At 32.4% G+C, this 19,827-nt stretch overlaps 1 protein-coding gene and 1 long non-coding RNA gene across 2 annotated transcripts; one reads left to right on the forward strand and one right to left on the reverse strand.

Moving 5' to 3' along the window:
• The first annotated feature begins 617 nt into the window (after window positions 1-617).
• On the forward strand, window positions 618-4,057 carry LOC148299770 (uncharacterized). Its single transcript, XR_015839033.1, has 3 exons — window positions 618-955; window positions 1,774-1,831; window positions 3,158-4,057. It is a non-coding gene; the product is annotated as an uncharacterized LOC148299770 (long non-coding RNA).
• A 1,114-nt stretch (window positions 4,058-5,171) lies between these two features.
• Window positions 5,172-15,146, reverse strand: prt (putative mushroom body vesicular transporter portabella). Its single transcript, XM_088275699.1, has 10 exons — window positions 15,128-15,146; window positions 13,542-13,874; window positions 12,586-12,715; window positions 11,173-11,312; window positions 10,426-10,466; window positions 9,079-9,231; window positions 8,052-8,195; window positions 7,513-7,696; window positions 6,360-6,490; window positions 5,172-5,261 (listed from the first exon to the last, which is right to left on the reverse strand). Exons 1-10 carry the CDS (start codon window positions 15,144-15,146, stop codon window positions 5,172-5,174), a joined length of 1,365 nt encoding a protein of 454 aa, XP_088131825.1.
• Window positions 15,147-19,827: the final 4,681 nt, after the last annotated feature.

Genomic DNA, 19,827 nt, shown 5'->3' on the forward strand with positions numbered 1-19,827 from the left:
ACTACAATATGTTAGCCATTAATTACCTAAGTTTGTATCGATTTAAAATTTTGCTTAAATTATTTATTAAAAAAAAACAGATCTAAGTATCTTCTGCTTTTAAACATTTATCATTTTCTTCTTTTTGATTTTTTGTTTTCTGATAAAATCAAATATTTGTAGTTTATGTTAGCACTTTTAATCAAATTTTATTTCTGATATCTGTTGTATTCTTACCAGTGTCCTTTATTATAACCTAAAATAAGTATACCCCACACGGGCCATACCTTTGTGGGATCTTTTTTGTATTAATATTATACCGTTTTTAGTATGTGTAATTATAGTATATTGTTAAATGCAAAAGAATTAAATATAAAGGAAAATAAATAAAAAATAATATGTTGCTGTGAATAATGAGTTTTTAGTTGTCATTTCTTATATTTAAATTACTGTACATTTTAAAGTGCCCTTGAGGTGATTTCACACAAAAACGGCACTTTATAAATTGTCTAATAAATCGATAAATAAATGAAAGAACACCCTATACTTGATTATTGAATTATATTGCAATTGAGCACATGCCATGTCCAATGTGTGCTCAGGTGACATTATGTTGTAGCAAGTGCCTAGAACCATTTGTACTTAATATATTATTGTGCTACGGTCAAACAAATGTAATAAACTTATCACTGTAGCCAACTCTAAACATCACTTAAGTATGTCAACCGTACATAACAATCGTCCAACAAATCTCCAGAATCACATTAAACTTAGCTCTCTTGTGGTAACGACTGTATTGTACAGTACTTAGCAAGGCATTCTGTGCAGTGAAAAGAACTTAAATACCAACTAATCATATTATTCTCAACCAATTTTTAAAATGTTCGGGGGGAATGTTTTACTGTACAGTTGTTTCATATTGTTTTTACTAATGACTTCTGTTTATAGTCAGGATTGCATCGATTATGGACATAGGGTGAGTGATTTTAACTTTATAGATATTTTTCTTATTTATTTATTCGCACTCTCATTTCAAAATATATTACATGTCTCAAGAAATGGAAGTATATTTTTATACAAAGAGAATACTTTAAAGTCTTGGCATTCACAGGGTAGGTATATGACCTGGCACTAGCTGGTTTAAGTGATCATACACCGTTAAAGTATATGAAACTGCCCATCATCTAATATTTTTAATTGTTATCTAATGATTCAAATCATTTGTTTGCTAAGACAGAGTGGGGAGGTGTTCAATTCTCTCTGCCTACCTGCAGAGAAGCGGAGTGATGGTGTGTTAGTTTTTTTTTTTTCAAATCACAATATTTTGACTGAGTCTAAATTTATGCTTACAAATTCTTGATTTCATGAAGGTTTCTGCTGATAAAAAACTTACTTATTTCAATCACAGATATCGCAAAAAACTTACTCGTCAAATACAGTTTTGTCTGCTGAAATTCACTCCCAAACTGGTTAAATATGTATTGTCCGCCTCCATAGTATAGTGGTCAGCACGTTTGGCTACCGCGCTGGTGGTCCCGGGTTCGATTCCCAGGAGGGTGGTAAGTAATTCTTTACTCTAATATTTATGTTATAGTGCATGATGTGCTGGGCTAATAACCTTTCATTTATGTATTTAACAATAAAGATTACTCTGCTTCTAAACAATGCAGTGCCTTTAACACCATTAGGTACAGATAAGGGCTATAAGAAGAAGAATATTAGCTTTTAATTATATTCTAGAAAAGACAATAAAATATTTCTTATAAAAAAAATATATTTTTTTTTAAATTTTAGTGTTCTGATACTGGTCAATGCTGTGGAGGTTGCTGCGTTGGAGGAATCTGTATTGATAGTAAGTCCTTTATCAAATGTATTTTAGGTCAGAGTTAAATGTCTATACCCGGATGCAAAAATTAAGGATTCTTCAAAGGGAGGATTCAAAAACTCCTAGTCAAATTCAAAGAAATATGATATACTATTGTACAATAAATTCCCCGTTTACATGGAAGATACATTATACTTTAAAAGTATATTTAAATAAATATGGTATAATATCAGTTAACTGGCAGTACACAATGAGTCCTGGTTTCAACTCTAAAGTATGGAAGTGAAACATGGAGTTGGCAAAAGTAGGATGAAAGAAGACTGAATGCAGTCGAAATGCGATCTCTCAGAAGAATGTCCGACAAAACGATGTATGATAGATGTTCGAATAGTGAAATAAGGAAGGAATGCAAAGCTGAGATAAGCATTATCGAAAAAATTAAGAAAGGTGTGTTGAGATGGTTTGGACATGTAGAACGAATGAGTGAGGAAAGAACAGTAAAACAAATTTATGAGGCGAATGTAATTGGAAAAAGGAGCAGAGAAAAATCGAGTAAAACTTGGCACGATCAGGTATGCCAAATACTTGAAAGTGGTCATGTTAGTTAATCGTCGGGTATGTATGAGGAAATGCATGAACGTGGAAGAAGCGAAGAATGTTTGCAAAGACAGAGTGGTGTGGCGTTCTATTTTCTCTGCCTACCCCTGCGGAAAGGGGCGCGATGGTTAGTTAGTTAGTTAGTTTTAATATCAGTTGTTCAGGACATCAAAAAATATAATTCATTATCACTTGTTGTATCTTGTTAAAATATTTTAGAATTATATTTCTTAGACAGTGAAATCGGCTTATAGTGACCTTTTACTCTTAATGATAATAACTTTAAATTAAATTTAGCAGAATAAAAAACCCAACACTTTCTCTTTACTGTAAAATGATTCATTCATGTCAACATAGTGCGTTTTTGTCTCATGGTTATAAAAACAGATGTAAAATGTTAAATGTTTAATCCATCAAAAAAATATATGTGTTTTATACTGCCATCTACGGTAGATTTGTGAAAGCTTTTCACTCATTCTGGGTCTAAGGACACTCTCACATTGATTGGTTTTCATGATGAACGCATGAGAAATTGATGTTTTTTACTTCGGCAATAGGCTTTTCTTAATATCTCTGTTTTGATATTATATATTACTATTTAGCTGCGGAGACAAAAGTATCTTATTGGACCAACCAAATTTGAAAACAGTCAGCATTAATGATTACAATATACATGATTATAACAAGCATATTCTAAAGCATAGCACTAAAAAAAACTTTTTTTATGACCATAGTGATAAACTGTTTTTTTTTCAGCCTACAGATCATGCCACGAATTGTCAAATCTTTGCCGGGATCACTACTGCCCACCCGGAATGAGTTGCATGCTGTTCAAACCTGATAACTGTCCAGAGTGTGAAATACAACCAATATGTCAATAGCTCTCTTCATTAACAACTAACGCTGTATATTAACACATTATTTACGGCGTACATATATTTGTGCATTTTAGAAACCTTATGTTGTGCCGTGTGCAAATTTTTATCCATTTTGGTTACCTAAAACACCATATACAAAATAAACAAATGTCTTATTGAATAAATAATTATCATGGGGATTTTTTTCTGAATCACGGATTCTTTGGCACGGCAGTCAAATGCGCTAACTACTACACTACAGATGTGGACATTATACTAGTCCAGAGGTGAAGAACCTGAGGTCTTAAGGACTCTTGGTTATTCTGATACGGCCTTTTGACTTATGCCAAGTAAAAAAAACATCAATCTTAAAAATTTGGCTTTCATTTGTTCATGTCTGTAAAACTCGAAAAGTAGTCAATGGATTGACTTGAATTTTCTATAAGCAAGGCCTCATGTTGAATCCGAAAAGTAAATGTGGCCTTTAGAAATTAAAAAGTTCCCTACCTCTATATTGACAAATTAATGTTATTTATTGTTTTGACATTCACTTTATTGTAAGACATAGACATAGATGGAAGCAATAGGTACTCCATCTACGGGCTTGAATATAAACCCTTTTATTCAAACCCATCTGTAGCTTCTAAAACTAATCGTAACAATATAATACTGAAGTGGTAAAAAGCAAGTGTTTTATTTATAATTTGACAAAATTATATATTCACAGAAGACATTATTTCGTTTTATTTTTTATAAATAAAATTGTTGTAGTTGGATAATAATAAAAAATACAGTTCAACAAGTTTTTATTTATTTATTAGATTTTACTCAAACACTAGATTTAACATCTGAGGTATATATATATCAATTTAAACAGAAATGAAGCTTCCTTAGTAAAGGGAATATTTAAGTCTAGATTTATTTAAAGAGCTCATTATCTGGTATGGGCTGACTTGAGCAATTACTTTATACAGATTTAATGCCTCAATTATTTGGAGACGTATTTGATGGAAAAAGTATTAAACCATCATTTTGAAGCGACTCATCAAAATTCATTAAAAAAAAATGTCAAAATTCTTCTTCTTCTGTGCGTGTCATGTCAAGTCCTTCTGACATCAACTATCACTTGAGAGTAATTGTCCTTGTCTTGGGCAGCTCTAAAGAGTGCCTTGATGGTCCTGATCTTCATACAATCTCGTATATTCTGGAGCCTGGAGATCTGCCTTCTGTACACACCTCGTCTACCCTCTATTTTGGCTTTTATGATTTGGTGTGATAGCTCCTACTTCTCTTCCAATTTCTTAATTTGATTAATTCACCAGCAAGATCTGAGTTTCTGGCTTAATTCTACAATGATTTAAAGTGGTTTGGATGACTGTTTCAAAACAATGGTGTAATTCCTGGTCTACCTAATATATGTATAAATAAACAGTATATTAATAACCGCTTTTTCACTTCAGTAAGAACTGCCATCTGTTGAAAATTTTATGAAGTAATAAGCTTTCTCTTCCGGACCACAGGAGATTATTTTGTTGAATTCAATTCTAATTTGATAAATTTATTATCAACAAAACACTTTTTTTTTAAAGAAATAGTGGTATTTACCAAGTAAAACATTAATTAAAAATGGATAGATACCACAAAGTGACTGCCGAATCAATTAATGAAAACTTTTTTTGTTTGACTGTAAATACTTAAGCACTAGATTTATGAAACCATTTTTTTTACATTCATACATACATAAGTATTTGTAATTATAACTTTTTTAAACATTTTTTTACATCAAAGCATTGGGCAAAAGAGAATTTATTTTCAATACATTTTCTTATTGTAATAATAATAGTATACCAATACTAATTAATTACATTTTAATACAACCATTGTCTAAGAATTGTTATCAAAGATATTTAAAATTATTCGTAGGCAGTTCCGTATGTAGACATGCTGATTGCTTGGTTTAGGTTTTCGCAATCACTGCTATGGGAGTCCAATAAGCGAGTACTCTGAAATAAAAATATATTTTATGTTTTAACATACTTGTTACATATATTGTTTGGAAGACGTCTTCTTGTGTAACTTTATAAATAAAAATGTAAATCTTCACTAGGTTATTCAAGAATTGCTTTGAATTTTAGACACAACATTGCATTTAAAAACAGCTTATTAACTGTAATGGTAGTGCCATCTATTAAACGTAGCAGTAACATGCGTAATACAAATGCTTGCTCATAGTTGACAGCGAGCTTTTTTAAAAAAATATAACATTAATCAATTTAAGGAAAAAAGTATAATTATGCCAAAAATGAGCGGAAGGTGAGTAAAACATATATTTATAACAGTATTTATTTGAAATTTTGTACATTAAAAGCATTGTAAACTTTGTGGTATGGTAATATAACACTCTCCTGATCATTTATAGTTCACATTAAACATGTAACTTTTATAATTAAAGTATAATTTTGTTTTAAAATCACTATAAATTTGATTGCGAGTTTAAAACAAAGTTACATTTTAATTATTAAATGAAAAATCACAAAGTTAGTGCTTCAAATATAAATTATATGAAACTTTAATTTTTTTTTGTATTACGTAAAGTAAACGATGAATGATAAGGAGAGTTTTAGTATTTATTTATTTATGTTATCCTATGTTTTGAGTTCACACCTAACATTATACAAAATATGAGTGAAACTAAATTACCTACATATACATGTAGTAAATATAAAGAATTTATTTTTATTTATTCAGACAGTGGATTATTCACCCATACAGATGACATCAATATTATAGGTGTCTCAACTTGACATGTGATATAAATGATAGATGTTTCATCTCAAGTTAAGATACATATGATACATATCTACTAGTTTTGATATGAGAAAAATCACAAATATTCTTACTGGATCCCTTGGGAATCTTACCCTGGACTTAAAGAATAGTTGAGAAACCCCTAAACTACTACAGTATGAAGGCAGATATAAAGTAGAAAGTGCCTATAAAATAGGCGAGATAACACTGCGTAAATATGATGCAGTGCCCTATGCACCATTAGGTGTGGATAAGGGTTAGAAGGCGAAGAAGATAAAATAGTGAGTACTTACTTGTATGGATGAGTTTAGTTTCCAGGCGAGTGTTGCCAGAAGAGGACTGTAAAGAATGTTCATCATTCCTAACCCTCGGAGAGTCCATGCGAATCCGAGACCTCGCGCTAAGGCTCCTCCAACCAGTGGTGCTGTAACATAATTTTATGTACATGAGGAGATGGACTAAGCAAAGCTGAGACAAGCATTATTGATAAAATTAAGAAAAGTGTGTTGAGATGGTTTGGACATGTAGAACGAATGAGCGAGGAAAAAACGGTAAATATATTCATGAAATATATTGAATAATTTCAAGAAATAATTATAAAAATTTTTAATTTAAGTTTTACTTAGTGAATACTACTTTTTCTTTTAAAATCTATTGTGACACATATTTTGATGCATTCGGCATCATTTTCAAACACCGTACAATGTTTATAAATGATGCAGAATGCATCAAAACACATGTCACAATAGATTTTATAAAATAGTGGTATATACTAAGTAAACCTTAAATTTAAAATGGATAGATTTTACCACAAAGTTACTGCCGAATCAATTAATGAAGATTTATTATGAATTTTCACATTTACCTTCCCTATCCTTACTATCCTACCTGCAGACAAGCCACTAAAAGTAGAGGCTTATCGGGTTATTATTTTTAAGAATCAAATAAATAAAAAATAACATAATAACAAGAAGCAATAGTGTCAGGTTGTGGTCCCGTGGTCAGTGTCGCGGAATTTTGAGTCAGAGTTTCTCATATGGTTTCTAGTTGAACACCAATTTAATTTAACAGAAGGGAAGCAAGATGAAAGCGGATTACTTTTAACACAAATTTATTCAGTTCTATAAAATTACAATCAAGAAATATTTAAGAATAATCGCGTGATTCTAATGTGAGAACAGTTGAAAGACGTGTCGATCGGAGGACGGGCGGTGACGAAATGTGACGGGCCGGTTTCCACTCGCTGCGGGCTCGGTTAGGGTGTTCGGTCATGCTCGTTCATTCGATTGTCAAGTTGCCACAGATGTTGTGGGTTGCCACACTCAGTTCGAATCTACTCTACCACAATTTCATACCTATTTCTAGTAATGAGCCTCATCTGAAACATTTGCTCTATCTCAGTGTATATGATTTTCAATACAAAATATTTGGTGAGGACTTGTTTACCGATAGAGTAGGCCATGCTAACTGCAGTCTGCTGCAGAGAAAACACAGCTCCGTAGCACGCCCCGTGTCTGGAGTCCACCAGCGTGGCAAGGAGGGGGACCAGGGCTGCGTCCAGGGCTCCGATGCCCAGCCCCAGACTGAAGTGAGGGAGGAGTAGCTGCCCTAGGGAAGTGGCCGTCGGGATCTGGATATCAATCATATTTTTAATATCACCTAATCAGAATAAAGAAGATATCGGTAGTGTAAAGGCAAAGGGGTATATCTGTCTTAGACCAAATCTTACAGGAGAGCAAAAACAAATGTGTGAAATTAAATAAGTCATTTGTTTTATGTATTTTTATTAATACATATCTTAATAAAACTAAATAAGTATTGCAACTACAGCTTTATCCTTTTGCCAGTTTATGGAATACACTATTTGAGACATTTTGTGGAACAAACTTAGAAAATGAAAGGGTATAAGAGATATGAAATAAATAAAAAATATTAACTAAATATTTGTTAAAATATTAACATCCTAAATATTAACATCAACTCACAATTAAGGCGGCAATCCCAATAGTAAGAAGGGCGATAACAGACACTTTCCACTGACCAACTTTGCAGGCGACAGCACCAAACAGGTTTGTACCTAACAAGTATCCCAAACTGTCCGGTATGAAGACTGTTCCAACTTGCCATTTCTAAAAAAATAAAATTAAAAAAAATAAACAATATAACTTACCAAATAACTTTGTCATTAAATCAGTATGTATTGTATATTAACTTAATTATAATTCCAAACAATTATTTTGCAGTTATAAAATTAAAGTCACAAAGTATGTGCTTTAAACACTGATAGCAAAAATATTATGTAGGTATATAAATGAGGTCCGCCACCGTAGTGTAATTAATGGTCAGCACACTCGGCTACCGTTCTGGAGGTCCTGGGTTCGATTCTCAGGGGGGGGTCAAATAAATTTAAGTGATTTTTTCACTCTAATATTTATTCGATGTTACCCTGGACCTGAAGCGGAAGGCTGATCACCTATCCTTCATGTGTTTACGATCAAGATAACACTGCGTTTATATGATGCAGTGCCCTATGCACCATTGGGTGCGGATAAGGGTAAGAGAGAGATATAAATGGGATGTATTTTGAGGTATGTCACGGTAATGCAGGGGTTAGCTTTTTGGCTACCATGCTGTAGAACCCGAGTTCAATTCCGAGGTTTGAACTAAATGTTAAACTTGATCGATAATCCTGAAATTATCCGGAACATTGATCTGTATGTTCCTGATAGTTACCTAAGACAGCGTCAACATAGATTGTTTCACATTCTTATACACAGGACCAACCTGCCGATGGTTATGCCTGTAGGAAGAGCTACCACTATGTTTAACAATATCACATTGAATATTGATCTGTTCCATGTGTCCGAAAGAGTTTTTCGAAGCGGGATTCTTCTACACCTTTAAGTCTTCTTGCTTACTTTTAATATATACGCCTTGAATATTGTTTGTTATCCGTATATTAATTTTTTTGTTGTTGTTGAATAAATTGAAATTGAAAAATTGAGAACTTACCTCTGGTTTCAAATGTGTCATTAGCCAGATGGGTAGACATGGTTCTAGTATGGCCATTGCAGATGTTGAGATAAATATAGCCCCTGTAACTATGATAATAACTCCGTCGGACATTAAGGGCCACCAAACAGTGTTTGTCTCAGTTTCAACTATCTGCAATGTTTTGGAAATATTTTTAACAAAATAAATATCCACATAGAGTCTCCCAGCCTACCAAAATGAAGTGTTCTAGTTTGAAACTTTTTAACAAAGAGATAGGCAGATGAAGTTCATAATAAACGTATAATGGTTAGCGGGTATCGCTACTATGCTGGACGTGACGGGTTCGATTCCCATGAGGCGGGTGAAAATATATATATGTGATTTTACACTATATTTATTTAATATTACCCTGGACTGGTCCCTGAAGCGCAAGAGTGATCGGCTTACCTACATGTAAGTAACGATCAAGATAACAAACACTGCTTCAGTACGATGCAGTGCCCTATGCACCATTGGGTGCGGATAAGGGTAAGAATTATTAACCTACCAATAAGTGAGTTGTTGTTAGCAAAACTGTATTTGAGAGGTATGCACTTGCAAACTGAATTGTATCTGAGGAGTGAGTGCTTGCAAACTAAACTGTATCTGAGAAGTGGGTTCTTATGAGGTAATCTGTATTAGAGAAGTGAGTTTTTGCAAGCTATATTGTGTGTGAGGATGTGACTGAAACTTTGCAAACTGTATCTAGGGATTGAGTTTTTGTGAAACTTAACAACATTTATCTGAGGAATGAGTGTTTGCAAACTATACTATATCTGAGAAGTGAGTTTTAACAAAACATTTGGCTTATATATAATAAAGATTGAAGTTGATTACCGGTAGTAGATTTATGTAAATCATATTCACCATTGAGTTTCACAATATGTTTGCATTAAGTGGGGACTGACCAAAGTCATTTTTTCATTACGTAATACGTTACAATGCAAGCATTCGTATAGTCAGTACAGCTGGTCGCCGTTCCGAGTACCTCATCCGAAGTCGAATGCTTGTCGCGAATGTTACGGTACGACAAAATGCTCCAGTTAGTCCCCACTTTTATAGATAACTGTAAAATATATTCAATAAGTTTTACAAAGAAGTCCAAATATAACACAAGACCATTTTTTCAAATTTATATAAATTTGATAATGCTTGAATTCTAAGCGTAGACTCAATGCCTCATCATTCTCTCACTTTTTGGTACTTTTGTGTTTGGACAAAATGGTTTATCCATACTAATAGGTTATAAAAAAAACACTATGTTTAACATTGAGAACAACACATATCTTGTACTAAAAATATAAAAAAAATATTCAAAACATTTACCTCGTTGGATGCGTTGAAATCAAAGAACATCAGTTGAAGAACTAAAAAAAATAAAAATGAAGTTATGTTATAAATATAAACCAGAGTAAGTAGTAATATTTTTTTATCAATTTACATAATTCAAACCTCTAGGAAATCTTCCATGCAAGTACAAGTATGCCACCCCGTATGCTATTTTCTTTTTCCTCTTTTAAAGTACCTTATATTCCTCTTCCATTCCATTTCCTATATAGCATTAATGTCCTTCACCCTAATCTCCTTCAATCATGTAATACATCTGCCTCCCATCAAACATATATACCTTGTTTCCCTCATCCGCACCCAATGATGCATAGAACACTGCATCGAATTGATGCAGTGCCCTACTTAGCGGTAGGCAGACAGAATAGAATGCCACACCAATCTGTCTTTGCGAACAATCTTCACCTATTCCACACTCGTCCAGCTCCTCATACATACCCGCCAATCATTTCAACTCCTGACCTGACCACTTACTTGTATTTGAAACACTCAATCATGTCAAATTTTCCTCGGTCTTCCTCTGCTGCTATTTCTAACTACATTTGCCTCATTGATTTGTTTTACTGTTTTTTCTTCACTCATGCCAAAACCATCTCAATAAACCTTATCTTAATTTTATCTATAATACTTATCTCAGCTTTGTATTCTTTCTTCAAATCACCATTCGAACATCTATTTTTCATCATTTTACTGCACATTAGTTTGATTTAAAAAAAGTGAGATTACCCAAAGTTAACAGCACCAAAAACGCAATGATGAAAAATGGGGCTCTCTTCCCAACAAATTCATAAAGGAATCCACCAATGGGATAGCCCGTTGTCACTCCTAGAGCCCCTCCTCCAAGAAGAATACCCATGGCTCTTGACCTATAACAAAACTCAAAACAGTAAGGTTACACACAACGGAACACATCGGGAATGGAACATTTGACCCAATTAACAAGACGCCCCAAGTAACGGGTGGCCCAATTGGACAGAATCAGCTCTAAAGCCTCTGCTTCATAAAAGCTTTTCTTAGATGGCTACTGTGGAAATCTAGAAGTTTCAAGAATTTGAGTAGTGTGGTTGTCAAACATGGGGAGAATTGATACATGTTACAGGTGTGTAAAGTGATCACTTAACCAAGCCTATGGTGGAATTAAGCCTTGTAAATTCTTCATCTATGTTGAGATGTCAAAAAAATAATGTAAAGAATCAGCTTTACTTATTATTATTCACATCATTAATTTACCATATTTTACTGATAATTAGACACACTTACTTGTATTTCTTAAAAAATTGCTTTCAATACCTTATACATATGTACTCGAAATTCGTTTTAAACTGTTTAGTGTTTGATTTTAAATTCAAGCCAGTCTTAAAAATGACCATATATTCGATGCCGCGGGATACCCATCTCTATCTAGCAACATTATAGTAATGGGAATTGTATATATGTGTAATAAAAAATGTATTCCACTACACATCATACATCCATTTGTAGTACACAAAAACACACTACAATTGTATAATGGCATGTGTTCTGAGGCGAACGCCCCCTTACTCTGACAAGGATTCCACGAAACGACCTGGTAACAACATTTTGGTAAAAATGTAAGGTTTATTTCAAATATTTCAAAATTAAGGTGCGTCTTATAGTCCGTAGCATCTTATGTGAAGCATATGGAGTCAACGAGTCACAAACTGCCTCTAGGCTCTTCTGTCAGATGGCAGTACTCTTGCATCCTCCTAAGTCAGGTCCGCGTCCCAAAGTTCAGATGAGAACTGCCGACGAATTGTCAGCAGTGGATGTCCTGGGCAGCGGAACTTGATGCTTTGTTAAGAGGCAAGCTCAAAGTATGAATATGGTCGAGCCAATTAAATCGCCTTTTCTTGACGACAGTTGTGACCATGGATTGCTGCATCCTTTACCGTATTTCTTTATTTCCCTTGAAATCAAACCACCATACACCTAAAATTCTTTACAGGCATCAAATCTCAAAGCTGAGTATATGGCTGCTCAGGGTCCTTGTAATGTGCCATATTTTACAACCGTATAAAAGAATAAGAAGGACGCTGGCATTGTATCATATTACCAATCACAATTATGATTTATTTTTATCAGTAATATACCATATTGACATGTCTGAGATTTTTTTACCTTTGTCCAGAATCAGTTCTGAAAGTAGATGCAGCCAGACACATTCCAGATACTCCGATACAAGCAGAAGACACCCCTTGAATTGCCCTGGCTAGTAGCATGAACATGTAAGACTCTCCGTATGCAAACACTGAAATAAAAAACCCAAAAAAATAAATTGACAAATTCTGTGTATCAGCCTTAATTTGATGTCAATTCTGACTCACACTTAGTAAGAGACAGCTTAAAGTGAGGGATATATTACAATAACTACTAGTGCTTAACAAAACAGTGTTGATCGAGGACATTTTAACAAACAAATACTTATATTGAAATATACTTATATTGAAATGGATAAAACCAGACTTTGACATGAGCTTATGAGAGCATTTCTCCAATATTATTTATTAACCCTTTGCTTGGTTTGCTCTTACTAATAGAGTTTTATTAAAATAAGTGTTTCCAAGTAATTTTGTAAATAAAATGCATTTTTTCATTATCAGAAATGAAATTTAAAAAACCTGCCGTTTTTTAAATGCAATCTTCATTACAACTCAGAATCATTCAATGGGTAAGCTATCGTTTGCATGTTTTACATATGTCTTTATTGTAATTTATGATTTATTTTTGTCCGCCTCCGTAGTGTAATGGTCAGCACGCTCGGCTACCGTTCTGGAGGTCCCGGGTTCGATTCCCAAGTGGGGTAAAATAAATATAAGTGATTTTTTGACTGTAATATTTATTTAATATTACCCTGGACTGGTACCTGAAGCGAAGGGCTGATCACCTTTCCTTCATGTGTAAACGATCAAGATAACACTGCGTTTATATGACGCAGTGCCCTATGCACCATTGGGGTGCGGATAAGGGTTTAAAAAAAAAATGTGTTAGTAAACAAATAATGTATGACATAGTATTGGCCCCAGTGCTTAGTCAAGCCAGAATAAAATATAATTTTTACTATTATTACTACTCACATAAAGAAGCGAGCAGCAAGTTAGCACTGCCAAAAAATATTGGAATCTTGTATCCAACCTTCGTAGTCCAGATTCCAATAACAGGATTCAGGAATAGTTGAACAAGAGCTTTAGAAGACAGAAGAACTCCTACGGGTCCATTTTCCCTTTCGATTTCTTCAATATCACTCTCAATATCAGATTTGTCATCCTTCAAACTACTTCCAACTATGTTTTTTACATTCTGATTGACAATTTCAGCGTTAGATTTGCTGGTCCCTTTGATTTTACTATACGCAAATGGGTCTTGTTTCAGTGATATGTTTTTCATTTGATAGTTATCAGTCGTCAGATCTGCCAATGGGAATTTTTCACCTTCCGTCCAAAGACTTTCAATGTTGTCGTAAAATACAGATTTTGGGAGTAGTTTTATGTTCGTTGTGTGCAAGAAATCAGGTATTATTGGCACTGAAAAATGACATTATTTATAAAAATAAAATAATTCCAGAGTGTGGGTCAAGAGCGCAAGATGTATTATTTTCAATTGGTCTGGGTGTTTGTGATATAATTTTCACATCTATCTTCCCTATCTTTACTTTCCTTCCTGCAGACAAGCCTCTAAATGTAGAGGCTGTGTAGGTTATTCGTTTAAAAAAAAAATCTTGGGATTGAGAACCCGAGACATCCAGTATGGTAGCCAAATGTGCTAACCAGTACACTATGGAGGCGGTCAAAACACTACTAGTGTATAATTTAAAAAGGGGACTGTAATAATTTATTCAAATCTAAATATTTTCATTTTATTTATGTTTTGTACTGACATTTCTTGCTAGAACTGCACTTTTTTAAAAATAATTATATGCCTATATGTTGAATTAATAATTTTTTAAAATAACATATAAGACGTTTTGAATATTGAAAGCATTAACTTTGTGGATCATATTGATATATTATTTTGAGAAATAAAAAGACTTTGTTTTTTTTTATCCACTCACATTTTTACTAACAACCAACTAGTTTCGGCAACAACCTGTTGCCCTCTTTAGGGTTTAATTTATGATAAGTCATAAATTAAACCCTGAAGAGGGCAACAGGTTGTTGCCGAAACTAGTTGGTTGTGAATAAAAATGTGAGTGGATCAAAAAACAGTCTTTTTATTTCTCAAAATAATAAAACAAATAAGAATTTTATCTAGCCTCATCAATCCGTATGTTGATGTCAGTAACAACGAAATATAGTCACTGGTTAAATAAAATAAAACTGGGAAATAACTATGAAGTTATATTATTTATTGATTCGGCATTAACTGTTTGGAATAACATGTTGATTATTCTTTTTAAATATTCAACACTTGTAATAAACCACTTAATGAGTTTTATTTTTATACACGACTAGTTTCTAAAACATACAGATGTTTTCATCTAGAGTTTTAATTTTCACCTGTAGATGAAAAATTCTGTACGTTTTCGAAAATAGTCATGTTTAAAAATAAAACTCATCAAGTGGTTTATTACAAATGTTTAATTTTTAAATAATAATCAACTATAAAGTTGTTGTTTTATTATAAAAAAATCAAAATAAACGAGAATTAAGCTTTTTAAACTTACCAACAACTGTCAGAAGCATGTTATCCAAGAAAAAAGCGAGATAGATGATCACTAACACAGTATACTTGCTCTCCCTCACATACACAAGATATTCAATAAGTGAAAAGTAATTCATTTTTAAAATGCTACTAATTTGTTGAATTTGAATTCAAAATCAAAAGTATGTGTTTCAATATCCTGTTGACTTCACCTGTAATAAAATTGATTTATTTCCATGTTTTATTAAGATTTTTTTGCTATTTGAAACCTGAATGGCCACACCCCGTAACGAGGCATTCATTGATATCATTTCAATAATTTATATGTTTATTATTCAATTCATTCACATTATTTAAACTAGTTCGTATGCTGGGAACAGAGAGAATGGTGCACTGAAATCAGTCATAGCAAATAAAAACCCTTCAGCAAAAGTAAAACTACACAACAGATTCCTTGTTTCAATCCTAATGTATGGAAGCGAAGCGCGTAGCTGGCGAAAGAAGGATGAAAGTAGACTGAATGCAGTCAAAATGCGATCTCTCAGAAGAATGTTGGACAAAACAATGTTTGATAGATGTTCGAATGATGAAATAAGGAAAGAATGCAAGGAATGAGGATTATCCATGAATTTAAGAAAGGTGTTAATATGATATATACACGTAGAACGAATGAGTGAGAAAAGAACAATAAAACATGTTTATGAGAGTAATTAAAGAAATGGAAGCAGAGGTAGACCAATAAATATTTGGCATGATCAAATGTATAAAATACTTAGGAGTAGTCAAGTCATTATTCGAAGTATGTATGAGAAGATGCATGATGAGGTAGAGGCGAAGAAAGTTTACTAAGACAAAGTAGTGTGGCATTTTATTCTCTCTGCCTACCCCACAAAAATCGGCATGATGGCTTTGCAATATGCCATAATATGCTATATCATATAATTTTTCAATTCAAGTATTTTGCGCCTAAATATAGGCAATCCATATTGTAGAAACGGTAAGAGATTGCGTACAACTGGGAGTAACTTCAATAATGTATTTTTTTAAACTACGTATATAATAATATTCGCTGTCCCATGTTAAATACAATCTCATTTATGTTTGAAATTCAATTAATGAAATCTCGTAATATTTCAAACAGAGTAGTCAAGTCAAGTAATCAACGGGTACGTATGAGAAGATGCATGAATATGGAAAAGGCGAAGAATGTTTGAAAAGACATAGTGGTGTGGCATTCAATTCTCCCTGCCTACCCCACGAAAAGCAGCATGATGGTTTTAAATAGGACCATATAATTTTTCAATTATGAAAGGCTTTTGCGCCTAAATATAGGCAATCCATATTGTAGATACGTTGAGAGATTGCGTACAACTAGGAGTAACTTCAATAGTGCTATTTTTTTAAACTACGTACTTATGTAATAATATTCCCTATCCCACGTTAAATACAATATTATTTATGTATACTAAAACTTCAATTAATGAAATCTTGTAATATTTCAAACCATATGGAAGATAAAAGGATACTATGGTCTAAGGTATCGCTCACATAGTAAGTAGTAGCTCCTTTTAAGAACGTCATAAATAAAAAAAATGGATTTTTCAGGAGAACGAGAAGTTTGAAAATATAACACAATGTATTAAAAATAAATATCCAGCCACTTATTGAACTTTTTACTGTGCAACAAATGTTTTTAGGTAAAACCTGAAGGTTTTTTCTCCATTTGAAAAATATATAGTTTATTTAACAAAATAATTAAACAGTACATTTTCTTCAAAACGCGAAAACATCACTTTCTGCCCTGTAGCGGGTAAATATTAAGTTAAAAATATGCCTCTTTTGCTGGGATATAGTAGACTTTTTGGGCATTTCGAAAACATGCACCACTGAAAATGGACAATTTTTGATTTATGAATTTCTTGAAAGGAGTGAGCGATATATGAAGTAATGTAACAATGCGTGTCTATGTTCCAATTACTTCACCAAGGAACCATTTTTGTAAATTGAACCATATGTAAGCCCCATATTTCGGTAGTCACATTTAAATTTTGAAATTCAGGGAACCAAGCAATGTTGATTTTTTGGCTACCAGCATATGTAACAATTCAATCAGAAAAAAATATAAAAAATATACTTAAATACATTTCTCTATTTAAAAAATACTGTATCTAGAAAATTAAAAAAAAAATCCCTAGATATTCCTCCGTGCCGTGATGAGTTTATTTGCGATCAGCATTTGTTAGAATTCAAACAGAAAAAAATACTTTCAAATATAATTAAATACATTTCTCTATTAAAATATATATTGTATCTAGAAAAATTACGCTAGATTAAAAAGAAATAATTGTTTACCAACTCGTGGTACTTGCAGTTTTAAAAATAATAAAACAATAGTGCTATATAAAATAGAAAATCGTCCAACCACTAAAATAATATAATGAAATTATTCCACTAAAATCACTGATTATTCGATTATCGGTTTAAGGGATGAAAAGTGAACAATATGTCGCTGTTGAGTGCAAAACAGGACTAAAACCTGTTGAGAAAAATATGCCACCACTTGAACAAAGTGGTGGCAAGGGTAGGCTTGAGGGTGGAAAGTGGGAGGGGGTGAAAAACGGGGAGATAATATGACAAAGCTACAGAGTGTTGAAAATGATTTTAAAGCATATATTATATATATATATATATATATATATATATATATATATATATATATATATATATATATATATATATATATATATATATATATATATATATATATATATATATATATATATATATATATATATGTATATATATATATATATATATATATATATATATATATATATATATATAACATTGAAATATACCATAATATACAATATCATATCATTTTTCGATTATGAAAGGCTTTTGCGCCTAAATTTAGGCAATCTATATAGTAAATGAGGTGAGAGATTGCGTATAACTAGGAGCAACTCGTATTGTGTATTTAAAAAAATCTATATTTACATTTACATTCGTTTGTGCATACTATAAATCCGTATAAAATATATGTAAATATATATAATTAGAAAATAAGTTTTGATGTTTTGCCTGTGCATTTAATGTTATAATGAATTTATCAATTTACAAGCAAAAAAATATATAAAATACTACAACAAAAACAAATAATCGTCATTATTGTATTAATGGAGTATGAAATGAACAAAGATAAGCGTTCGAAAATGAAGATTGAAAATACCCACTGTCTTTTGTTTTTATATTTACATAAATAATATACATTTATTTATAGAACAATTTTAAACACATTAAAATATTTTTGCAGAGACCCACCAAGCCACCTTGTGTGTCTTATCGGTGGAGTTCTTTTATATACATTTTTTTATTGTTTTTATCCATTTTTACTTAATATACACGAAAAAAGAGAGAAAATATTAAGAATATAAGCTATTTTACAATTTTCATAGAATTAACTCTCGATCATTTACCCATTCCTTTATTTTGCCTTTGTTCCATGTATTTTTATTATTTATTTTTTTCATTTCAAATATTAATTTGGACAGGAACTGAGCTTGGTTGGAAACGTGTATTCACAAACTATCATATGTTTTCCTTTGAAAATATCCTCTTACTAAATTCATGTCCAATGAAAAAGATGATACTTTTTTCTTGTAAAACGCAAATAGCAATAACAAAAAAAAATCGGTGATTTTTCTCTTTCCTCTTCCCCTCATGTCTACTTATATAATATACTGCAAATGAAGGCTTCACGATATTCTTTTAAAAAATATATAAAAATAACGATAATGCAATCTGTCTTAGGAATATCGAAAGGTGAAAAAAGGTGTTGTGGATAAAAAATTATGAGATGGGGTGAGGAGTGTTATAACCTTGGGATGAGAGGGGTAAAAGTGGGAGGCTGTTGCGCCACAGTTGACAAATCTTAGAATGCTGCCAGGTATGAAAAAAAAAATTTTTCACATGTAAAAACGCTTTCTAGTTGATATATATTGTTGATTTTGGTAGGATGTTTTTATTTTGAGGTTTGGTATTTTTTTTTATTTAATATGTTTTTTCAAATCAAGGGATCTTGCATCCCTTATGTCACTGTGACCATATTAGGTCTATTGTGACCTCCCTCTATATCACAGCTCACTCCCAAGACCTACGTGTGTCATGTAACTCAAGACCTGTCTTGGTGATAGGAGCTTCACCTTCTTGGAGTCCTGTGAGGAATTTAATATGGTAACAAAAGTTTTTTTTTAAATAAGTTTTTTTTATTAATTTCGTAAACATTTCTACTTACAAAAATCTCAAAATGAAAAAAAAAACACAGTTTTCACCAATAAAGAGACTGAACTCTTGTGCTTGGAGAGGGACTTACACTTGTTAGTTATGTTTGTTGGTAATACAATTTGTTTTTTTTTAAAAAAACGTGTTTTTTTACCTTTCTTTGAAAACATAACTCGCCATTTCCACATTCATGCATCTCCTCATACACATCCGACGATTATTTCAATTTCTGACCTGACCACTTTCGAGAGTTTGACTCCTGACTCCTGACCCGGCCACTTTCAAGTATTTGACATACCTGATTGTGCCAAGTTTTCCTCGGTCTTCCTCAATTTCTTTTCCAACTACATTCGCCTCATAAATTTGTTAAACCGTTCTTTTAATTTTTCTTTAATGCTGTTCTCAGCCTTGCATTCTTTCCTTATTTCACCATTCGAA

Source organism: Brachycentrus maculatus, unplaced genomic scaffold, assembly GCF_059751285.1.
Source record: "Brachycentrus maculatus isolate JH-2025_06_01 unplaced genomic scaffold, ASM5975128v1 h1tg000958l, whole genome shotgun sequence".
NCBI lineage: Eukaryota > Metazoa > Arthropoda > Insecta > Trichoptera > Brachycentridae > Brachycentrus > Brachycentrus maculatus.